Source organism: Oryzias melastigma, linkage group LG6 (assembly GCF_002922805.2).
Source record: "Oryzias melastigma strain HK-1 linkage group LG6, ASM292280v2, whole genome shotgun sequence".
Lineage (NCBI taxonomy): Eukaryota > Metazoa > Chordata > Actinopteri > Beloniformes > Adrianichthyidae > Oryzias > Oryzias melastigma.
The window spans coordinates 31,928,839-31,954,580 of NC_050517.1; the positions used below are offsets into that span (position 1 = coordinate 31,928,839).

Here is a 25,742-nt window from a genome sequence, read left to right on the forward strand (position 1 = left end):
TTTCAACATTAAATCATCACAGTAACGCCACAAATGATGTTTGAACACGAGTGAAAGAATAAGACAGAAGGAGAGGAACGAATGATGAATGAGAGGCAGAGGAGTGGAGGAACGCTGAAGGAATGAAGGCTTTAATGCCGGAAGAGAGGAGTGAGAGGATGAAGGATGAGAGAGGAGTGAGAGGATGAAGGATGAGAGAGGAGTGAGAGGATGAAGGATGAGAGAGGAGTGAGAGGATGAAGGATGAGAGAGGAGGGAGCCCTGAGAGGTAATGGAAGAGGGAGCAGAGTGAGTGATTAGAAGGTGGCGACAGAGGCGGGGGGGACGAGGGAGGAGGTGGCAGGTGAGCCAGGGACGGACGAACTAAAAAAAGACTAAATGGGGCGCCCAGTGAAAAGATAAATGCTGAGCAAACAGGGAAAAAATGAGGAGAAGCCTTTGAAAAAGGACACAAAAACCTCAGACTCAACAGGAGACGTCCAGTCCTGTGGTCTGCGGTTATTTTTCAAAGATAAAAAATTCAGGAGCGTTCTTTATGAAGGAAAAAGAGACTCGGTGAGGCATGGAGGTTGGAGTTTGAAACGCCGCCACATTTTTCAGAATTACTATGGCGGGAAAACCCAGATAAGGACAGAGTGTTGCCTGAAGAAGTGTCCTTCACGAGGAAAACAAATGCCTCGATCCTGCAGCAAATGCAGCAACTTCCAGGGATGCATTATAAATGAGTCCCACACACTCGGTGGAGACATTCACACGCGAACCGTTTCTGTGCTCTCCGCCTGAACATGAAGACCAGCAGGAATCAAACCGGTTTATCTCCAATGGTGGACATTCATGGTTGTGTTGATGCACTAGAGTGCTGACGGGCAGGAAAATACAGTAAAATAAATATTTGTTGATCTTGAAGGTTTTCTCATTAAAAACAAACTGACCCGCTGTCATCCAATGGGTTAATTTGAACAGTGAGAGAAAAATCACAAAGAAAATTCTGATATCGACTTAAAATAACTTATTTATTTGCATTTAATTGAGCGAAATAAGTATTTAAACCCTCTAATGTGTTAAAGTCAAGGCCCGGGGGCCGGATCCGGCCCTCCAGGTCATTTTATTTTATTATTATTAATGGCACAATGTTATCCAGCGCTTATTTCTATCATATATAAATTTAAGAATATATATTTTTATGGATGGTTAAATATTTAAAAAATGTTTTTAAGATTTATTCTGGAATAATATTCCGGCCTTTTTATTATTCATAATTATGGTTAAAAGTTACAGTTTTAAAGTTTTAAAAATTGGCATTCTGTTACCTTTTGGACTGTTTTGGTATTTACTAAGATTTTTTAGGTTGTTTTGGAGTTTAGCTAATATTTCAGCTACATGCTAGCTGTTTTGGCTAATTTAGGCTGTTTTGGACTTAGGCTACTATCTTTTTTTTCCCTCTGTTTTTATACTCCTGTTTTATCCTTTGCTTTACTTATGTTTTATTGTGAAGCACTTTGTGATTCTTATCTTGAAAGATGCTATATAAATAAAGATTATTATTAATATTATTACTAATATTATTATTATGCTAGCTGTTTTATGTTTTTTTGACTATTTTGGAGTTAGGCTACTATTTACATGTTAGCTGTTTTGGCTAAATTAGACTTTGTTCAAGATTTTTGGCTGTTTTGGAATTTAGCTAATATTTCAGCTACACGCTAGCTTTTTTTTCTAATTTAGGCTTTTTTCATTTTTTTTAGGCTATTTTGAAGTTTAGCTATTTTAAGATGCTGTTTTGGCCAACCTAAGTTTTTTTGTTGTTGTTGTTGTTTTTGTTTTTTAGGCTAATTTGGCACTTAGCAAATATTTTAGCTGGCTATCAATTTCAGCATTTTCAGCAGCCAAATTCAGCTTCCAGCATTCACACTAGTATTATCACAGGTAATGATCCATATATAGTTCATAATTAGTTATGGTTTTAAAGTTTTTAAAATGTCGTTTCAGGGTGTTCAATAAATGTTGATCCTGATTGATCTCAGGTGTGTTTTTTTATTTTGACCACTTGTGTGATTGAGTTTGACCCCAGATTTAGGGGAACAAATGCTTGTTTCCCTCAATGAGATGAAAATAAATGTTTATGAATCCTTTAAAGTTGATTTCCTGATCACGGTTTCTGTCTCTCACTGTTCAAATGAAGCTACCATTAGGATGACGGACTGTTTTTAGGTGGAGAATCTACAGAGGTAGCATGAAATACTTGTTTAATTTGTATTTCCTCACCTGTGAGGTGACTGCCTGTTCATCGCTCTACACGTCCGCCCCCGTCAGCTGCTTCGTTCTTTCTCTGATGCTGGAGGACAGTCCTAATTGTGTTTCGTCACAGCCTCCATTTATCTCTGAGATCCTCCTAAATGAAATAATTGATGGATTGTGCGGCAGCATTAAGCGTCAGCAGCTTCACTGGATGACTTTAGCTCCTGATTATTTCATGATGATTATCTGACCTGAGGATTTCTGTCTTCCCTCCTCCTCATCTGTCACCCCTGTTTCACCTCCCTAAACCCCGCCCATTTCCTGCTCCTCAGGGGGAGTGCTCCGCCAAATGCTACAACATGTTCATCATTGAGACGGTGTGTGTGGCCTGGTTCTCCCTGGAGTTCCTCCTGCGCTTCATCCAGGCCCGCAGCAAGCTGGACTTCCTGCGCGGGCCGCTGAACATCATCGACGCCATGGCCATCCTGCCCTACTACGTCTCGCTGGTGGTGACGGAGGAGGACCCGGCCTTGGAGCACGAGCGGCCCGGAGGAGGTAAGGGCTACCTGGACAAGCTGGGCCTGGTGCTGAGGATCCTGCGAGCGCTGAGGATTCTCTACGTGATGCGCCTGGCCCGCCACTCGCTGGGCCTGCAGACGCTGGGGCTGACGGTGCGGCGCAGCACCCGCGAGTTCGGCCTCCTCCTGCTCTTCCTGTGCGTGGCCGTCACCCTGTTCTCGCCTCTGGTCCACCTGGCGGAGAGCGAGCTCACGGGCACCCACGACTTCAGCAGCATCCCCGCCTCCTACTGGTGGGCCATCATCTCCATGACGACCGTGGGGTACGGCGACATGGTGCCGAGGTCCATCCCCGGACAGGTGGTGGCGCTCAGCAGCATCCTGAGCGGGATCCTGATCATGGCCTTCCCGGCCACCTCCATCTTCCACATGTTCTCGCGCTCCTACCAGGAGCTGAAGATGGAGCACGACCGCCTGTTCAAGGAGGAGTGTGCGGCCGCCGCCGCCGCCGCCACCGCCACCACGGAGGATCCGGCGGACGGGGGGGACGAGGGGGACGAGGGAATCAAGGACGGGATGGGGGACAAGCAGCCCTCGCTGGAGTCTGTGACTCTGCTGGGGAAAGGGGGCGGAGCTTCAGGAAACAACCACAGCCTTCCAGCAACCGCTTTCTAAAAGCTCCCAGCTTCACTTCCACTAACCGCTCTGCTGCATCGGACGCTTCAGACGATGACGTTCCGGTCGCTCTTCATGGTGCAAACCGAAGGACGAGAAAACCCTTTAACTCAGACGATCCTCGTCGTCTGACCGAACGCCTCCGCAGCAATATTTCAGATACGCTGCTTCCATCAACATGCAATACGGAAATCCAAAGTTGCTTTTCCTTCCACTGTGAAACACGAGCAAACCCCGTCTCATTACTTTTGATATGCTGCCTATAGTTCGATCTCACTCGTATGGACTCGACCTTTATGCCATAAGCAGGCGGAGAAGCTTAAAGCCATTTTCTGAGGTGTAAACGATCCAGTAGTTTGACTCGTCTGTAATCCACATTTATCTCGTTTGTGTGTTTGAATGCTGAATAAAGAAGGATTGCTTTCTCCATTCTCTACTATAAAGTTAAGCGTATTAATAGACTGCAGAGGTTTTTTTCTACAAACTACAGGAATTAGACGAGAACAAGTCAAGTTTGAGCGACTAAATAATGTATTTTAAAATCCAGCAAATAAAAAACGTAACTGAGAGAAATCTGTTTTTTATTTGTTCTTCGTATCACCTCCAATCCTCGAGTTCTTAAGCCAGAGATGCAGATAAGTGTGGAGTTCCTCCATTCTCCTCCTGGCATCACCTGGTTTATCAGCATGGAGGAGCTATGGAGCTATTTTGAGGCCAAAACTATTTGAAATTAAAATAAAAATTAAAAAAAAATATTGACCAAAATTGGCCAAAAAAAATGTTCGTTTTCGAATCTGAAAATTTCAGTTTCAAGACTTTTGGCTCTGTTGGGGCGGGGCTAACACGAAGGACCAATCAAAATCGTAGAGGGCGGTAACTTCAGTCCCGGTGCATTCACTGACTCAGAACTGTGATAATTATGGAGCCGTTTGAGGCCGATATTATTTAAAACCCAAATAACACAAATTGAAAAAAGTATTGGCATTCGGCCAAAACATTTTTTAAAACTTTTTGCTATTCTAAAATAAATGTATTTCATTTTACATATTTATAAATTATTTTTGGCTTCAAATGTTCTGCTTTTTTAGGTTTCAAAACTCCAAATTTCAATTTCGAAACTTTTTTTTCTATGTCAAATCTTTTTTTTTTTATAGTTTTTGAATCTGAAAATTTCAGTTTCAAAACTTTTGGCCCTATTTTGGCGCATTGGGGCGGGGCTAACACAAAGGTTTGTATGCATTAAAACTCTAATTTTACTACCCGTCTTAGGACAACTTCAGAGTATGTTAGTACAGATTTTCTGACAATTCTCAGAGTCAGCGAACGCACCGGAACTGAAGTTACCACCCTCATTGATTTTTATTGGTCCTTCGTATTAGCTCCGCCTCATGGTGGGGATCACACTTAGTGGACTCGGACCACAACGGGGCCAAAAGTTTTGAAACTGAAATTTTCAGGATTCAAATATGAAAAAAAAAAAGTTTGAAGTGAAAAAAAAGGTTCTAAAATTGAAATTTTGATTTTTGAAACTCAAAAAACCCCAAAACATTTGAAGCTGAAAATAATTACGTTTATTTCAGAATATCAAAAAGTTTTTGACATTTAATTTTATTTTGGCCAAATTCCAATATTTTTTTCAATTTGTTTTATTTGAGTTTCAAATAATATTGGCCTCAAAATAGCTCCATAATTATCATAGTTCTCAGTCTCAGTGAATTCAGCAGGACTGAAGTCGCCACCGTCTAGGATTTTAATTGGTCCTTCGTGTTAGCCCCGCCCCAACACGCCACAAGGGGGCCGAAAGTTTTGAAACTGAAATTTTCAGATTTGAAAACGAAAAAAAAAGAGTTAATAGGGAGATTTTGAGTTTTGAAACCTAATGAATATGAAGCTGAAAAAAATGTTTCAGAATAGCAAAAAATTTGGGACAATTTCCCCTTTTTTTTGGACAAACACCAATATCATTTTCAATTTGTTTTATTTGGGTTTCAAATAATATTGGCACTAGAGTAGCTCCATAGATGTGCATCTCCACAGACCTGCAGAACCTTTCTGGAACGCTTCTTCCGTGCTCATTCCCGCTCCAGATTTCTTACCGAGATCTCCATTTTTCTTTAAAGCTGCTGCACCAAAGCTGAAGTGGATGCGGTAACATGCCAGATGTTTGCGTAATCTAGATTAAAGCCAGGATTAAAATCCCCTCAGGCATGGACGACTTCTTGATTATTCGGTTACTTTTTACCAACGAATGTGAGTAACGTTAGTTCCAACATTATGCAATCTCATTTCAATCTCTGTAAATCTGAGTCAGACACTCGTGTACTGTATCAGGCTTAAAGCAGCAGTCCAGAATACCATCACCATATCATGGATTATATGAACTCCACACAGTTTGGATTAAAATGTTTTGAAATGGATGATTAAAACGGCAGCGGTCATGATTCAAAAAGAGAGTGCGGCGGTAATAAATGTTCATGCTGGTAATAAAAACGCACCGTGGGCCATAAACATGCTTTTACCTTCTTTAATAAATGATAAAAACCACTGAAGTCACCTTGAAGCTGCTTTGGTTTTAAGCTCAGACTCTCACTGAACATTTTTATCAAATGCAAACATGCAGCAAAAATATGTATTATAATGAAAACAAATGATTATTTATTTATTGGCTGGTCGTGAGAATATTTATTTATTTATATGTATTTATGCTAATCCATTCCCAGCTTTGGCATGTAAACAAAAATGTCTGAAAATATTCTTGCATCAGTTTGTGTTCAATCAACAAATGAATATTATTTTATCGTAATAGATAATGTCAGATCTTATTGTTTGTTAACTCACTAATCTCTGGTTTATGATTCTGCTCGTCTGTCTGCATTCCTTCCTTTACTGTGTGAGACCGCCTACTTTTTCAAGGATTTCTATTGTCCTGTTTGGTCCAAAAACACAGTAAGGGTCGCTAATTAGCTCTGAATTATTTCTACATAGCTAAGTTTATGAGTTTTCTCTAAAAACTATAAAATAAACCTCATATAGTCTTTTTGATTCCTGCTGACATCAAACAACATCTGCTGCTTTGAAATGATCCTGTCTTTTATTTTGAAAGGTAGTCATGTCAAAAGTTTATAACGATTTCATATTTAGAAACAGTTCTATTATTCATTAAACGTTTATATTTTGTTCATGCACAAAAACAATAATTTATTGACTTTTTGTCATAATAGTAAAAAAAGCATAAATACAAAGTAGTGTCTTATTTTTGTAAGACTTTTCCACTGAGTTGTGGTTGTTGAGAAATCTTTAAAGTTTCCCTTTGATGAAAATTCAGTTTTTTAAGTTTTTAACATGTCTGTGTGTCATTTTTCTTCTGAAAGAGAACAAATATAATCAGAAATCATTTTACATTTCTGAGTATTTCTCCTTTTAAATCAATCAAACTGTCTTGGACAGACTCTGTTTGAATGAATGATCTTCTTTCCATCAACAGCTCTGCTGCACATGCACTAAACCCTCATCTGTTCCTAGTGTCTAGTTCAGGTTCTGGAGAAGAGAAGATGGTATCTTCACATTGACTGCAGTCAAATGAGCCGCCGTTCACATTTCTGTGGTCAAATCAGCATCACTGGATTTTTGGTGTGAGTTTCATCCAATACTTACGGTAGCAGGACTGAGAACGCTGGAAAATCTCCACCAGACTCCACGGAGCTTCTTGATGTGACCACGGAAATGTGAACGGCGGCTCATTGGACCGCAGTTGGAAAGGATTGGTGAAAGTTCGGTCAAAATTAAACTGCTAGACATGTTTATGTAACAGATTTACGCTAGTGAGACACAGAGCTAAGACAGGGGGGATCAGGGGCGGAGCACCAAAAGCCACGCCCCTCCAAAGGAGATTTTGGAAACAGAGGTTTTAGACCGACATGAAAAATGTCTTTTTGAGACATTTAGGTTGGTGGATTTTGGTTAAAAACTTTATAATCATAATTAAAACACTACTGGGAATGTTTTTTTTTTATTAAAAAAATGATCATAGGGGTCTTTAGATGTTGACGGTTGCAGACCTCTGGTCTAGATTCTGTCCAATCAAGTGTCTTAGCTTGTCTCTGCATTGCCGATGTTTGGAGACAGACCCGGACTTTGTATCAGTTCCATTCAACCGGGCTTCTACAGTCTTCAACTTCTGACTAGTTTCTCTTTGAGTTAAACTCAGAAGGAGAAGCACCTTCTTTGGGGCCGCCACAGAGAATCAGCACCAACTGTTTCACCATAGACACATCAATAAATGGGCCAACGGTGGCACATTTATTACACTAAACTGAAACCTATGAACACGAAATCAAAGATAGGAAGAAAGTGAGATGAGACACTACGCTTTTGAAAACATTTGTGTTGCAAACACAGAACTATTTTTTTTTAAAGTTTTTAAATCAAATATTTTCATTTGCAGAATATTAAATTTTATTCTTAAATGTTATATTGTGTTTGGAATTTAGGATTTTTTTTTTCTCAGAACTGTGACTTTTGTTTGTAATATGGTGGCATAAATCAAATCACTCGATAAAGAATAACCTGGAACATGAACAAGAATGGTTATTCTGACCAATAGAAAGACTGAGTGAAAGTGGTTTATTTCTCTATAGAAGTCTATGGGATTTGTCTTCTTGGAGCTACTTCCTGTTTGGAATGCCGGAGGGGAGGGGTCATTCATTCCAGTTCTCATATACAGTCAATGGCTTTACCAGTGACAGGTGTTTGAGGAACTCTACATTAAATCACTCACTAATGGACTTCACAGCGAGACAGAATCGACTCTGTTCTGCCTTCAGGCTCCACGCAGCTTTCCCTCCTAAATTCCTCTCAGTGCAGAAAAACTTGATTTTTCTTACAGTGAAAATAAAACCATAAAAGTGAAGAAATGTGGTTATCCCAAACATTTTCTTCTTTAACCATGTAAAGCCCAATACATCAAATAATTGACAGAAAAATAAAATTGTTTTCAAATATCAATCGTGATAAACATAAAAATATTGTTTGGGAAAAAAAGCACTTTATTTAGCCATCGTCTCAAATTTGATCCACACATCTTTAACACGGTAGAAATGTATTATAAACAATTAAGTATAAACAATTTTAGCTTTTCTTAATACAGCAAAGTAGTCATTTAGGAAAAAGAAATAACAATAGGTGAGCTAATCTCAACCTGAAAGGGTTGAAAATTAGCAAAATATTTTCCCGCCAAAACTGTCATGGGGGCCGCCATTTTGAAATGAGCAGGAAAACCCTTCTAGTGCCTCTAGTGGAATGATAATGCACTGCACAGCAGAAAACATGGACTAAGTCAATACAATGAGTTTTTGAGGAAAGTTTTGATTATGCTAATGAGGGGGGGGGGGGGCTCAGAATTACATTAGTCAAAATATGCTACAAATGGTGATACAGGGTTAAAAACAAATATCTTGTTTGTCTTTTGAAATTAAAAAATGCAATAATGTAAGGACAAACTGAGAGCTTTAATCTTCAGTTTTGCAATAATATTAAATAAAAATGATGATATCAAGTTTTCTGTCATATACAGAAAACTCAGTGGGGCTTTCATTGTTTCCAGACATGCCGAAAACCTAATAAAATACTTGTTTTCTTCTCGTACAATATGAGATGTTTACATCAATTTCATCTTGAGGTAAACATCCCACCATGTGAGGCATCAAAATGACTTTTCTGGAGCTCCAAGGAGTTTGAAAAACCCTTCGGTCATAAATACATTTATTTCTGACATGGTAATAAATAAAGTTACTATGTATTAATTCAAATGGAGCTTCCAGCACAGCTTGACTAAAAATATGCATTCAATTTGGAACCAAAAGTTGATTAAAATGCTTGATTTGACAATGATCTCCATTTTTTCAGCGTTATTCTTCATTATAATAAAATGTTAAATTACTTGTCTATGTGTTTTTCCAAGAGGCATATATAAGATTTTATGATGATGCTATTAATCCTCATGGCCAGAGTTTGTAAAAAAAAAAAGAATGAAATCATTTGTTTTCCACAAAAGCATAAAAAGTTTTTTTTATTGTAAATAAAACATACTGAATATGCTGCTTAACAGCATTAAATTACAATAACAAATAGATCTATTGGTCTTTTTTTGCTTTCATTTATTCCTTAGACTATTTTTGCAGAAACAGATGAGCTGTTTTTGATTTGTTGTTTTTATTGTCTTCGTCTCTCTTGAACATATTTTTGCAGCGTCACTTCCAAAATAACTACAGAATGTAAAATCTGTCACTTTTTTCCTGCGATTGTCTTTGTTCTTCGTTTGCCTCTTTTCTTTTGAGTTTTCCATCGACTTTGTTTTTAACATCAGGATAAATATTTGCTCCAGCCGTTATTCAGAGAAATGACATTCATTTTTAATGCTCTCCTGCAGAAGTTAAACGTTGTAAACAAATCAATCAGAATTTGTCGAGGCTCTTTCCCCTCGTTCTTCAATCACACGCAGACGAACGCTTTGGTGCACGCCCACTCATGCGCTGGATCTGGGTGTCAGTGGGAGGTTTCTCGCTCGCAGAGTCTGGCGGTTGAAGAGGTCGCAGCTCGCATTCATTGTTCCCAGGATGTGGGTGTTGGGAAGTCCTTTGGGATCGTAGCTGTGATTAAGAAGGATGCATGAATAGATTTAACTTGCAAATGTGTGTCTGGTAGGTAGAAGGTTCTCTGGAGGTTCAGCGGATCATCCAGTTTGGTGGAGATGTGAAGACTTCTTTGGGGAGAGTTTGAGTCTGTGGGTCAGACATTCACGAACTCATCGGAATCCTCTTTTTCTGGTTGTTTACATGACCTTCGTCGTTCTTTTTCTTCCACTGAGCATCAGAAAGTCAGACGCTCATTTGGATCTTTTCCACATTTTTATTATTTTTTTCTTGAGAAGCCAAATCAAATTCAGCTTTAAGATACGTAATTTATGCTTTTTCATTCATAGCTAAATCAAAACAACTCAAGAAATTAAAATTAAAGAGAAAAAATTAAAGCTGCACGCTGCCTTTGATGCCCCGTAGGCTCAGCTTTACAGTAGGGCCGTAACAAGTACTCCAAAACTCGAGATTTGCTCCCGAAATTTGGAGTACAAATATTTGTGACGTCCAAGATCGTTAATTTATGATGTTTTTAAATGTACCGTATTTTCCGGACTATAAGTCGCGCTTTTTTTCATAGATTTTCCAAGGGTGCGACTTATACTCAGGAGCGACTTATATGTGATTTTGTTACACATAAATAGGCTCATATATTTGTTATTTTATTATTATTTCCTTTTGGTGGTTGTTTCCCAATAACAACCACTAGAGGGCACTGTAGGTTTGTGTATCAGTATCTACTGCTGTCAGCTGACAGAAACGCAGAAGAAGAAGTTACGTTCTAAACAAACGTTCCTGATAATCTAATCATTCTCCTCATGGATGTCATGATGTTTTTCTCATTTGCATCAAGACATTATTATTATTGTTTTTATTTTTCTCTTCCTGGGTTATAAACAGACAGAAGAGCAGCTAAAAACTGTCATTTAGATGCAGCTCCTGCAGGCTAGAAGGTAACGATCGCCGTAAGAAAAAGACAAAAAACTGCTGAACCCAGAATGGAGAGATGATTATAGATGCTTTTGTGGAGTTCTTTAAATAAATAACTTAACCTCTCAACATCATCCGTATCTTCTGTGTATTTTAAACAAGATAAACAGCCAAAGCCTCCATCATGTAGCGATGAGGCTAAAAACTTCAGACAGCTTCTCCAATGGGAGTGTCTAGTTTATGAACACATTTTTGGACAAGGATTGAGCATTAAATTAGACGCACATCAAAAGATTCAGCGGACTCGAATTTGACGCATGATGTCAAATGCAACGTTACGTCGGGCTTGTTGAATATGTTCATAAATGTTGGACTATTCTCTTAAAAGTGCGACTTATACTCCGGAGCGACTTATAGTCCGGAAAATACGGTAGTATAGTAAAATATTATTCGGGAATTGTGTATTCATTGCTCTGAAATGCAGAATAATGTTGGATTTTAAGTTTATGAACTAAAACAAAGTCGAAAGTGCAGCGATACTTCTACCAGAAGTCGACGTATAAAGTGAAGGTGAAGTTTCCCATGGGGTCAAATCAGGAACGAAAAGTGAACGAAAAAACAGATTTAAAATTTGAAAAAAAAAGAAAATATGAAAGCAGTTTTAAACTCCAAAATACATTTTGAAAACTTGAGGGACTTGTTGAAATTTTGAAAAATAAAATGGAACATTATTGAAAACTATAAAATATTGAAAATTTGAAAATGTAAACTGTTACCAATTTTAAAAAGTTTATTTGTACTATACCATAGAGATCTACTATAGAGAAAATTCACAACTGTCACTGCGTGATGCATCAGCAGAATCTTCAAGATTTCATACAATTAGCGTAATAAATTTGTGTGGCCCACCCCTCTTTTGCTGTGTGGCGAATTTGGTGCTCGTCGCTAGAGGCTCCAGCCGCATGTGGGAGGAGCTTCTAGCTAATGCTTTCAGCCTGATCGCTACATGGAGCGGTGTCTGTGGATATCTTACCTAGAACTAATGGAAGACATGTACGATGTTGAGAAATCAGATTCATTTATTGTGAAGAATTCTACAAAAACATTGCTTACACGTCAACATGTCTGAGTTATGAGATCATTCAGAGAATTTCCCGTTACTGTGAGCTGGTTCACTCTCTCTACAGGGACTGTTTTCTATGACAGCTGCTTCCCCAGTGTTTCTGTGTCTCTGTGACAGAGTCTGATGGATCACTGTCTAACCAGAAAGGGGATAAAAAAATAAATAAAAAAAACAGAGATAAAATTAGGGGACAGTTTTTCAGAGAGTGGCCGTGGTGTGAAAGACTGACAATCTGTCCAGAGTGTGTCCCACCTTCACCCAACAGCAGCTGGATGAGCTCTGACAACCCGCGGCTCCAACGGGTTAAGGAAATACGTGGAAGTTAAAGAGTAACCAAACCAAAAATCTTTTTTTAATGGGGCTTTAAAAGTGATGTCTGTTGTTTGATGCCAAATTTTTGATAAATAAAAAAATAATAATAAATTCTTGAAAATGGAGCCAAGAACCATCTGTTTGATGCTCCTACAGGTTGAAATGAGGTATTACAGTTGAATTTTGTGATTGGTCAATCCATGTAAGTTTCAGAAGTCTCACGTCATGATCTGCAGCTCCAGTAATAACGGTCCGGTTCCCCAGTCCCGCCCCTCTGAATGGATTTTCGGTTGTGGGTGGAGTCACCCTCCAATTTCCCTGTTTGGTTACCCTTTAAGAACAAAAACGCTCGCTGTGGATTAGTATTCTAACCGCTGGTTGAGTCCCTGAAAACATCAAGTGTCCAAACCTGGGTTCCTTATTGGACGATGCGACTCGCCAACCTTTCAAAATTTAGGTATTTGAACTCTGGTCGCACCACTCAAGTTGCACACTGCCCCGCCCATCGCTCAAATCGCGCCGCGGGACTTCAGATTACTTCAGTTTCACAGCTGCGCTATTGACTTAACATTGAAAACGGCCGTCTCTGCTACATGAATGGTCGGTGTGAATGCAGCATAAGCGAAAAATCGTTTGGTCGCTGTAAAATTTTAACTTTCTCTTAAAAACATCCAGAACCGCCCCTGTCACCTGCAAATTCAGCTGAAAAACGTGCACTTAGGTTGTCGTGTGATGGTATTTCGGGATGTGTGACCATTTGTGAATATGTGGGAAATGAATTAAATGATTAATTATAAATAATCCATAAATGGATGCTTCATTTTTCCTGTAATCCTCAAAAATATCCTTTGTTCTACAACATAACTGGATCATATTTCTTCGAAATATCGTCAAATCTTAAATATTTTTGTACCTTTGACAACATGTTTAAAACGTTAAAAATGTAGTAAAATCAATAAAAGTTCAAACTCATTATGAACTATTTTCCATCTCATGGAGTGGAGATCCCCTGAACCTGCAGATTAAAATTCACAGCCGTCCTCGTCTCCATCCTGATGGCGTCTCTTCGGTTAAGTGCTGGTCTGTCTGAGCTGAAGGAGTGTCTGCTTGTAATGTTTATTAGAAGTCCAGCACTTGACTTTTAGTGTTCATCACAACAAACTTATGGAGGATGAAGAAAGCAGCAGGAGAGCTCTTTGTCTGGATGTACTGAAGATAAAAAAAACAGCAATGGCGAGCGTTTGTTTGGGTTCTCCTGAGTCGATGTGAAAGTTGTGCGACTTCCACGATCAAAAGTCATTTTTTAATCTTTGTTCTAACTTTAATATAATTATCTGCCATTCTAAGAAAATCATTTTAACAGAGAAAGATGAAATAACATCATAGCTGAAAGTTGCTGCTGTGCAGTTCAGCCGCGCGGTCACCATGGTAACTCGATGGATCAATTGTAAAAGTATATAGCTGTAATTTCTGATAAGAAGACTGGTTTGGGTTTACTGCAGAGCCCCGCCGTGTTGGTGTGATGCATGCTCGGGACCGCTGCCAGGCGACACACCGAGGAGCGCGGTATTACCTGAGACCGCCGAGTGCGAGGCTGCAAACGGATGATGTTCAGCTGCTGCAGAAGACTTTCTGTCTTCACTGGGATTCTTCTAATTTTACTTTATTTAGAATGTTTTCAAAACATGAATGATATTGAAAACATGACATAAATGATTGCAGGTTAACTTTCAGGAGTAACATGGATTAAACTCTTACCAAAAGGACACAATGAAAGTCCAACAAACTTCTGACAAACTGATCCCCAAACAGTCTCTTTAACCCAACGGTCCTATTTTCTAAGGCATTAACGGGTTTTTACTCAGGTTTTTGACATGTCAGCTCTAGTATGCGACACAAATCTGTCTCTGATTGGATTTACTCACAAAAAAAACCTTTTTATTCAAAGCTAAGAGCCCTTACAGATGATGAGAAGGCACTGATATTATTTATGAAGCTTTTAAGCTCCATTTATTGAAAAATAAAGCCTTTCATAACACATAAGCATATACAGCATATCCATTATGCAGCACAGTAATAAGGATCTCCCTTTTCTCAGTGGGATTTACTCCTAGAAAAAGGTTCCAGAGGTGGAAATTCATTTTGAGTTAATGTTAGTTTATTCCCTTCTAATAGTTTTTAGGATTCGCTGCTTTTCCCTTTGACTTTATTATACTAAGTTGATGTTTTTTAAGACAGGTAAAGGGACAGGTACAGAGATTTTAACCAAATTTTCCTTTGGATGTTCCCGACGCGTGTGTTTTGGTTTCATTTCTGGATTTCTTTTCTTTTTTTTTGTTGAATCCCATGAAAGATTTCGAGTCCGTTCATTTTCTGATGTTTCCCCGCTGTGATGTTAGTTTATTTGGGAAGGGTGTTTTCGTGCCCAGAATTCATTTTTACGAGGTATAGTTGTGTAAAAATTTTGATGAGTTTCTAAGCTTGAGGTGAAAGTGACATTTTTCGCCCAAAGGCGCATTAAGACAGAATTTCAAATCCATCTGGTCCTTCAGTTCAGGACGTCTGCAGGACAGAATAAATGTCAGTAAAAGTCAAATCAAAGGGAAGTCTATTTATGACAGTTCAGTGTAATACTATACAAGATCAAATGTGTTTTTAGTAAATTATTTTTCCACAGACTAAAAAGGAAGCTTCAGTATTTGACTTGAAGTAACTGCAGGCTAACTCACTACACATGTAGTCACACGACAGAAACAACGACATAAACTTGGACGTTTTTCCTTTTTCCGCGGTTTTCCCAGACGCACGGACTCGTTCTGTCATCCCTCCTTGTTTCGTCTCGGGGTTGAGATGACAAACGGCAGCATACAGCAATCTTCCTCTCTGTTCTAACAAATGTCCTGGTTGACGTCCGTCCCTGTCGTGAAATGCGATCGCTGTTCGCTCCTCTCTGCCTCTCAGCGGACGCCCACCGCAGGATTCCTGATCCAATTAAAGCAGACAGACGCAAAATGGAAGGAAAATCCCCACAACAGGTTCACAGAGATCTGTTTCCAACCCTTCTCAGTGGTTTTTATTTTTGATGATGCTGTTTTTAGCTAAAATAAAAAAACAAACCGTCATTTTCCTGGACATAGTTTCTGCAGAGCAGCAGGAGTTCATTTGAATTCACCTCCGAGCGAGTCCTTTGTCCTCCCCCACTAGCTTACAGCCCCTCACACCACCAACCTAACATTAGTGGTGCAACAATCACAGCGAGGAGAATCGTTTTATCCAGACGAACAGTTTTTGACCAGATTCCAGCTCAGACGAGGAAAACAAAGACGCACACGGGAGTGCTCACACTTTTTGGCGAGCTACTTTTGAGACGACAAGTTTTGAAAGATCTAGCATAAGTGTGTGATGCCCTGAGCGAGTTCTGCTCTCAGCATTTTGTCTTTATTAGTGACAAACACTCGCAGGTTCCAGCGGCTCTTGTGGTCATGGCAGCTTGTCGTACGCAAAGGTCTTTTCTTCATCGGAAGGTCGTGAGTTCGAATCCCACCTCCAGCTTTGGTATTTGGCTGAATCTTTTTTATTTTCGCTAATTGACACAACACACATTAATATAAATATTAATCAAAGACGTCAGTATAATTCTCTAGATTTTAAATGTCATTAGGATGACTTTTCTTTACAGGAACAAGTTTGTTTATTTATTTATTTTTGGTAATACATAGTTAACATAAACAAATCTATTTTATTAAACACTTCGTTTAATAACTATATATATACATATATAGACACACAGTGTTTACATTTAGACACATTTGCTTAGAAATACATTAATAATCGATATTTACCTTGAATATTTTCATATTAATCTAATCCAGCTCACATTTAAAATGTATTAGTGTAATAATAATGAGATTGTTAATATCATACAGAGTTACATGGATTCTCAAACAGAGAATTGTTCTTCCTCTCCTGGAGGGCGTTTCAGTTTAGCCACTAGGTGGCGATCGCCTTACAGCAGTATAAATTATTCCTGAAGAAGAAGAAAATATGAGCCAATTAATGGTTGATTTAAAAATATTCCCTTAAAAGAGTTTGGAAAATATATAAAGATGTTCATTTAGTCAGAATGTATGTTTAGGTCGACCGAGCGTTAGCATTAGCCGTCCTATGGGAAATTCCATTACAGGTTAGCATCAAGCTAGCAGACTTTAGCATTATATGTTGGATTGATGACTATTTTAATGGATCAAGTATTGATCTATTAAGCTTAGATCAATTAATCGACCCCAATGAGGACATTCATGGATCTATTTGTCTGAAAGTGGATTCATCAGAAAGGGGCGGAGCAGGGAGTTTTTGGCCCCGCCCAGCTTATTTTATCTGTTACGATCTTTTTCCGATGAAATGTTTTTGTCTGATTCACAATTGTAATAAAAAAAAAAAATACTCAGAAATGGAATTTGAAACTTAATGTTCTCCACAGATGTCCTTAATCATCTCAACAATCCACAAGAACGTGTTAAAAACACCACAAAAACAATTCTGCTAAGCTGCTCTAGTCAGTTTAATAAATCACAAAAATCTGAAAGACAACTCAATCCAATTAGATTTGAAACAACAAAAAGTTAATCGTAGGTCAGTAATCCTGAGACGCTGATGTAAACCAGAAGAAGAAGAAGAGGGATCAGACTTCAGCGTGACAGCACAGATAAACCATCAGAACGATAGAGAGGGACGGAGGAGAAAACGCTCTCTTTATCTGCCATCTTCCATAAATCCATCATCTCTGTAATGGGATGAATCATGTGCTGAGACTCAGAGTTTGCCCTTTAGATCATGTCGACTTCACTTTGATGATCCTCTCCGATTTCATGCTTCTACTGACTGAAGCTGCATAGTAAACACTATCTGAGTCCCAAACACAGAGGAGTGACAGAGATCTGCTCCTCAGGAGGGAAATAATGAAGACCACGTGTAAGTGAACGACAGGACAAGGTGAGGTGGCACAAATCTGGAAAATCCAGCCGACATCTTTGAAGGTTCCTAGTCTAAAAATATGACATTAATAGAAATGAAATCAGTCTCAATATTTTTATTAATGCTAATTAGGAGCTATTTTCATTCTGATTTGCTATGTCCATTTTTAGAACAAAAGTTGCCTTTAAGAACGAGTAAACACCGTCAAAAAATCCCTTCAGAAATGAGAACCAAGACCTCGCGTTCTGTCAAAGGTTTGTGCTCTACAAGGATGGCGGTCTGCCTCATTAGTCCACTGACAGGATCTGAGGAAACCTTATTGCTGATGAAAATACAGCATGTAGTGTTATGGGTCAAAAATGACCCAAAACACTGCAGGAATTAACAGAGTGAATCATTTTTAAATAGAACATTTGATTAAGCAAATTCATTTCAGAGATCTAAACATCTCACTAAACTACAAGTAACCCAATAACTTTTGTTTTATTAATGATTAATCCGTGTATCATTCGTTTTTCAACTTAAAATCAGAAACGGAAAAACGAAAAACTGCTTGTTTTTCGATTTTTCGTTTCTGATTTTAAGTTGAAAAACGAATGAACGAATGATACACGGATTATGATTCTCAGTAGGTTATTTTTTTCTGTTTTTATTGAAATTTAAAGGTGCAAAGACCCAGAGATCCACAGAAAACATAATACTACCAACGCATCCATGGATAAGGAAGTCTAAGAAGATAACCCAGAGATGACCAAAAAAACCTGGAAGATTTGGTTTTTTTTAGTGTATTTTAAATCTGATTCAAGACAAAGGTCAAAACCGACCTGTTAAAGTCCCATGACATTTTATGTTAATTAAAAAAAAGAACGTTTCTAGAAGTGTTTTAATTATGATAATTGAGTTTTTAACCAAAATCCCACGACCTAAGTGTCTTAAAAAGCCATTTTTCATGTTGATCTGAAGCCTCTGTTTGAAAAAATCTCCCCTGAGGGGGCGTGGCTTTTGGTGCTCCGCCCCTGATCCCTCCTGTCTGATTAGGATAGCTCTGTGTCTTGTTAGTGTAAATCTCCACTAAAACATCCATCAATCTGGGTAATGTCCAGCCGTATGGTTCTGATCGAGGAAGTGAAGATCTTCATGGACAGAACTTCCTCCAAAATCCTGATTCTTTCTCCTTCCAGTTCACCAAAGACTCTTTTAGCTAATTCTCCAATGTTTATTGACTGTGATCAATACATTCAATCATTGGTTTCTCAGAGTTCTTGATAAAATAATCAAAGCTAACATCAAAATGCTCTTTCATTGATTTACAATCCTTTCCAACTGCGGTCAAATGAGCCGCCGTTCACATTTCCGTGGTCACATCAAGAAGCTCCGTGGAGTCTGGTGGAGATTTTCCAGCGTTCTCAGTCCTGCTACCGTAAGTATTGGATGAAACTCACACCAAAAATCCAGTGATGCTGATTTGACCACAGAAATGTGAACGGCGGCTCATTTGACTGCAGTCAATGTGAAGATACCATCTTCTCTTCTCCAGAACCTGAACTAGACACTAGGAACAGATGAGGGTTTAGTGCATGTGCAGCAGAGCTGTTGATGGAAAGAAGATCATTCATTCAAACAGAGTCTGTCCAAGACAGTTTGACTGATTTAAAAGGAGAAATACTCGGAAATGCAAAAACTAAATGATTTCTGATTACATTTGTTCTCTTTCAGAAGAAAAATGACACACAGACATGTTACAAATTCTAAAAACAGTATTTTCATCTTTCCATCCTGAAGATAATCAAATTTTGCTTTTTTTAAGAGAATATTAAGACTGTCCTCATAAGTCAGAGATCAGTTTTTACTCTTTTTTTCTTTCTTCATTTTGTTATCAATCTCTCAATTATCAGACGTTTTGTTCTTCTTTTCTCCTTCATCTCTGGTGGGTTCAGGCAGCAGCCAAAGGAAATGACCTTCACCTCTTGTGAAGATTGTGGTATAAAAGGTTTCTTTGCTGCATCTGCATGAAGGATCTGAGGATCAAGAGTGAAGCTGCTTCCTCTTTCATACTGAGAGCATTTGGAGATCTGAGGAGGACGTCGCCAGACTCTTACTCACCTACTGAAGCGTCTCCAGCAGGACATCTGCAGGAGGCGCAGTAAAAGGGTGAGTGACCTCCTGGAGGAGGAGGAGGAGGAAGATCTGGGCATCCTTGCTTGGATTTCTGCCCACTTGACCTGAACCGCCATGAAAAGAACATGAAGAGATTGGAATGACGACATGATGTATTCATCCACGGAACAACAACTGGGGAGCAGCCAGGAGGATCCTGTGAGTCATCGGCTTTTAGTGGCTTCACTTTCATAAAAAACTGTTTTTCTGACGTTTGGAAGAAGCACCTAAAGCTCAGTCAGTTCTACTTCTGAAGAGAAATTAATTGTATTAAGAAAACATTTTGGAGCATCTCTGTGTAAAACATCACATGACCACAACTGTGTTTGAGGACATTTGAGAAGTTTCTAAACGTCTGATACAAAGTTTAACAGAATAATCTGTTATTGATCCCAAAACACCAACAAAACTCATTCTGATGATGGAAATTTAAAATGGAATCAACATATTTCTTATATTAAAAAAAATGTAAAAATCTTTCATCAAACTCAAATATTTGTTAAATCACCAAGAAAATCATATTTTGTATTTCTGCTTGATTTTAATGTATTTTTCATATTGTTTGGAGGTCTGGGGTCATTCTTATGAACCAAAGCCAGAACCTTTAATCATTTTGCAAAAAAAAAAAAAGTCATTCCTGAAAAGACTCCCTCATGAGGACACTCCAAACTATTGAAGTCAGGAATGGTCACATTTAAAGATTTATGTTCTCTGCAGACACAGCTGGTAATGTTTAAGGCCAAAATGTGATGTTGCTGTGTAGTTTATAAAATCCTTTTGGTATAAATGAAGAAAATGGCAGAAAAAAATATGACTTTAAAGTATCTAAAGTTAAAAACTGCAATAAAACAAATGACTATTTCCTTTTCTGAGGTCAACAAATGGAATTTTGTGGATGATGACCTGAAAAAGTGTTGAGTATTGTTTGTTATGAGGTTAATGTCAAACTATTTATATTCAGCATGATGTAAATATAATGTTCAGGATTGTATTATTGTTATTATTATGAGGTTTCATTGTTTGTTTAGATTCTATCCTCTCATTTAGTCATCTGTTTAAATCAAATGGAATAATAAGAATGGAATAGGGATTGATAAAACTTCATCGTACTCCTGTTCTTTAAGTAGTTCTTTATGTTCTGTACATTCTAACTGAAAAAGAACTAAAATAAAATAAAAACAGCAGTTTTCAATCTTTAAATCGCCTTATTTATTTTATTTTATTTTATTTTTTATATACAAAAAAAGTATTTTTATAGCAGAATTTACTTTTTCTTTTCTTCTATTATTTCACAGATGAGCAAAAAAATAGAAAATTAAAACAGTGGAGTAAATGTGTCAGTTTATCTTTAATGTTTACTGATATTTATAAGAAAGAAAACTGTAGTTCTGGTTTTTGCATTTTTATTGAGTTGTAAACAGAATCAATCTCAGTTTGCTGCCATCTGGAACAAGCATCTGCCGCTATATTAATAATAATAAACTTCATTTGAGTCGATTTAGATGATTTAGCAAAAACGTGTTTCTGTTGGACGAGCCCAGAAAGTAAATGAGGCTCATTTTCTGTCTCATGTTTTTGCAGAAAACAACATATTAAAACATTTAACTGTTTCTGTTAACTGGATGTATAGAGAAGTTTTTATTTATTTATTGTGTAAATGTTCAGTCAACATTCACACTATAGTGATTCTCCTGCTCCTTTCTGTACGTTTTTCAGTACATAAAAACTCAATCAGACTTTCAGAGATTTCATCAATCTTGATATCGAAACACTCAGTTTGTTCAGGACATTACTGCCTGTATTTTTGGTATTTATAAACTTTATAGTTTTTGAAATTTTGCAAAATATGAACCACAGGAAATTAATAAGAAGGTCTTTAAATTTCAACATTTTAAGTAACAAATCTTTAAATATATTCATGGATTATGCTTTCATCTTAATAGTAATTTTTAAAACATTTAGGGTTTAGCTAACATTTTTGGCTAATTTAGTTTACTGAGGAGTTTGAGGGTATTTTGGAGTTTAGCTAACATTTAAGCAATGTGCTAGCTTAGTTGGCTAATTTATTATCCGGTGGGATTAAGGCTACTTTAGAGTTTAGCTAACATTTAAGCAACCTGCTAACATTTCTGACAAATTTAGTTTATTTTGGAGTTTAGCTAGAAAGTAATGTGCTAGCTTTTTATTTTTTTTTTGCTAATTCCAAGTTTAGCTAATAATCTCGCCACAGGGAACGTTTAATTTAGTTTACTGAGGAATTTAAGGCCATTTTGGAGTTAAGATATCTTATTTATTTATTTATTTTTTATAATTTGGCATCTACTGAGGTTTTTTGGGCTAATTTGGAGTTTAGCTCACATTTAAGCAACACACTAAATATTTTAAGCAATTTTTCAGAAATTTAGGTCAACTTCAGCTCTCTGTCATAGTTCTTTAATGAAATTTCCAGTCTTTTAGCAAATTTAACATTTTGCAAATAGCTTTTTCATTTTCAGCAAATTCCTTCAGCACTTAAATCAAATTGTGTCACCATTTTCAGCATAATGCAGCATCTTCAGCGACTACTTTCAACAAAAAGCATTCGCATAATCGCAGGTAAAGCCATTTTTCCAGTTTATTTTTGGCTTTTTATGAGTGTCTGTGATGTTTGTCTCATCATTGTTTAAACGTGTTTTAAAATGTTAACCCAAGCTGTAGCACATAGGTGACCTTTTGACCTCTTAGAAACAGTTGTTCGGTGTTTGATCACCTATTTCCTTTCCCAAGCACGGATGAGGGAGTTTCATGATACTCTGCCCTCAGCAGGAAGGAAGGATGCTGTTTGAACTGAAAACATTTCCAAATGGTTAATTATTAGAAACTTCTAATGAACTTTTCTAGTTGGTTTCTCTGTTTGAATGTTGTCACCTCCCACTTGAGAAGAAGCGGTCCTTGGAGAAAAAGGATGATGGCGTTCTACCATCACACCTGTTCCTCCCTTATGCATCAGTAACTGTGGTTGTCGGTGTGGTCATTTACTGAGTTTTCTTTCTAGTGTCAAGGTGAATTTTCCTGACAGTCTCCTTCCACACTGCCTTTGAAATCTTGGACGGCGGCTGAATGGCCGTGCAGTCGGTCAGCCGGCTGCATCCGGTCTGCAGCAGGAACCGGGCCGTCTGCGCAGCCCACGTCCCCCTATGTTTCTAGGAAAATGCTTCCAAACGGTAAGAAAAGACTAAAACTTTGAAGAGAGAGGCAGAAATCTGGGGGAATAAAGTCTTTGTGCTTTAGAGAAAAAACTCCTGAACTCTGAAGCATTCCGACGGTGAGATAGAAATGTTTTTTACAAACTAAAATGTCAGCCTGCAGCAAGAATGTAGAAGAACTTCCTTTTCTGTTTATGCAACTTTGTGCAAATACTTTCTGTGACACGAGGCTTTTCCTTTAAACCTCTCTCCATGAATTTGGCTTTTCTCTGCATTTCTTTCAGTTCCAGTTCTTTAAAAACTCTCCAAAAACACAAACCCTCCTGGTTTTAGTCCCTTTTTGTGTGTTTGGCCGTCCAGCTCCTCTGAGGAAGGCTTCCCTCCTCATCATCCACAAAACGACCACCAAATGTTCTGCTGGGGATGGATGAAAAGATCTCTGCGACTTCCAGCCGGAGCTGCAGTCTGTGGACTGCTGAGTGAGCGTGGGCATGATTTGGTTTTTAAGCAGCAAATAATTATCGACTTTTTTTGGGGAGAAGAAGCATCGGAAAGGTCTCAGAGGGCAGAACCTGAGCAGCCTCAAAACATCGTTTTCAGCCCCTTTGAATAAAAGTTTGAAGATGTTTTAGTGGGAGCTTCAGAAATCAATGGTGTGCAGTTTTTCCTGTTTTAAGAGGTAAAATATTGAGTCCCAATATCTGAATAATCACAGCGAGCCACAAGGTCGAAAGATTTCTGCAAATGAATCAAAGAAGATAAACAAGAAACTGGAAGCTCCTCCATGAATGAATCCTGTGATGTTTCACAAATCTGTCTCGTTAGGAACCAAAGAAGAAGATGCTGACGGACTCCATCACTGTTTATCTACAGTGACCTTGGCTCATCACAACATGCAACGTCTGATTGCATCACAATCTGCCAGCGTGGCGTGTTAGCGTTTATGCTAATTGCTTTAGTGAAAGTCGAGCGAGATTGCAGGAAATCAGCATTCAGCAGCACGGCTCGTGTTGTTGCTGTTGCTTTGTTTTATCCACAAATATGGCTTGTTGAAAATGTAAATGTGACTTCCCGCTGCTCTTCTTTACACAGCTAGAGGCCAGCATTTATTCAGCTGGCTGCTGATTCGCCTCTTCATTTCAGAGTGTTTTCCTGGTCAACAACAGTCGGGTTTGGCTCTCGTTAGCGGAGGAACTTTTGTTTTTATGCATGTTTAACATTATAAAAGTCATCCAGATGGAAAAACTGTCGACATCTGACAATAAATGTGTTATATATGCAAACAAACAGCTAAGAATTTTAGCTAAAGCAGTCTAGATGTCATAGAAAGAAAAATATGCAAAGCGTCTGAGTCCACATCACTGATCCTATGGACTCTTTGGTCAAAATAAAGTCTGATTAGCATGAAAATAGAAAAACCAAAATAAAATATGAAATCATCTATAGTTTGATATATTTGACTAATTATTTACTTCATGAATTCCTCAGGCTGACAAACAAAGCAGACAGACAGTATAATTTTGAGGGGGAGCCAATACTTCTTGACTGCTGAAGTTTTGGCTCCGTAATTCTTGTCGTCGTCACCTAAAGCTTCAGTCGCAGCTGCCTTTTCGAGTGGACATAGGCGATCTTTAGGCAAAAAAAGGCGAAACCTGCATGAAATCGTTAAATCATTCACTGGTTGTGAGTCCAGAGCGAAAAGGTTCATGAATGTTTTTCTACAGGCGTGCTGCGGGCCACAGATCGTGGCAAACATTCAAAACGGGGAAGCAGGTGAGACAAAAGCGTGTCGGACACGTTTTTGTGTTTTCATGATCTGAATCCAGCGGACAAGAAGCTTGTTGCTGCTGTTTGCATGATACGTGCTGCAGCCTGACTGTTAGAAATGAGGAACTTAGACGATCAGAGTGAAGTTTATGTGGACGTCCTACAGACACCGTGCACACCCCGTACATGCAGCCAGGGCCGGACATAGTGATTAGGGACCCAGGTGGCCGCCTAAGTCACCAACTGTTGGAGGGAGCGCCAGATCCCAATGATTATATATTATTATTTATTTGTTTTGTTAAACAGTTTGATGCACCACTCATTTCATGTAAAAAATAAATCTGTTTGATTTAATTTGACAGAATCACATTCTTTTAATTGACTGGTTAAACAGAATTTAACTGAATCTGAAGTCATTTTTCTGATTTCTGTTTCAAAACTTTTTTTTGGGGGGGGGGAGGGGTAATTTTTGTTAAAATAAAAAGATTGGATAAAACCAGAGATTTACACTGAGCTAATTTAAATTTTAACACTAGTTTTTACAGTAAAAGCAAACCAAAAGCAAAGTTTGAGTCAAATATAAGGATGAATATAATTTGACATGACTTCAGTTAATGTAACGAACCAAATCAATAATTTTAGCTTTTTTCCTATGTAAAATCTGATTTTATTTTGATAAATCAAGTTTTTTTTATTTATTTTGTGGTAAAACAGAAAGTTCCCAGAGAACAAATTCTCCACAGCTGTTTTTTTGTTTTTATTATGGCTTTTTTTTGTTCAGTTTATCAAAGTTTTCCGAACTCAGTCTTCAAGGCTCATCAAGCTTCCTTGTTTTTGTTGCTCCGGTTTAAACCACCTGATTCCACTGATCCCCAAAGTCTGCAGGAGCTTGATAAAGACGTCCTTAAAGCCAGACGCGTTGGAGCGGCGGGACAGAAAACCTGCGGGCCTCAAAGAGGAACCGCTCAGAAATAGTTTGGAAGAACTAATCTGGAAAATGTGAAGGTCAACTGACTGTAGCATGAATGACACTAACGAGAAAAGCAATTAAATACTTCTACTGCAGCTGTGAAAAGAAATAGATTCAGAACCAAAATGTCTTAGAAATATCAATAAAAACATTCACATTTGTATATTCAGAACATTTCTCTCATTTGAATTGGTTATAAACCCAGACTTCAAATTTTAAAAATGAAAATTAAATGACAAAATATTTGTTAAAATGTATTTT

General features: G+C 38.1%; 1 protein-coding gene and 1 long non-coding RNA gene across 4 annotated transcripts in view; one reads left to right on the forward strand and one right to left on the reverse strand.

Moving 5' to 3' along the window:
- Positions 1–3,874, forward strand: part of kcng4a (potassium voltage-gated channel, subfamily G, member 4a) — a 40,568-nt gene extending 36,694 nt beyond the window's left edge. For both annotated transcript variants that reach the window (XM_024282241.2, XM_024282239.2), the window contains one exon: positions 2,571–3,874. In XM_024282241.2, coding sequence (XP_024138009.1) covers positions 2,571–3,431 — 861 coding nt within the window. In that variant the 3' untranslated portion in view covers positions 3,432–3,874. The remainder of the gene's footprint in view (positions 1–2,570) is intronic.
- Positions 1–25,742, reverse strand: part of LOC112152581 — a 42,902-nt gene that overhangs the window by 4,629 nt on the left and 12,531 nt on the right. The window contains exons 3-4 of one of the 2 annotated variants that reach the window (XR_002920338.2): positions 19,506–19,624; positions 19,136–19,420 (exon numbers count right to left, since the gene is read on the reverse strand). This is a non-coding gene — a long non-coding RNA (uncharacterized LOC112152581). Of the gene's footprint in view, positions 1–19,135; positions 19,421–19,505; positions 19,625–25,742 lie in introns of those variants that run through there. The other variant, XR_002920337.2, reaches the window with a different exon arrangement.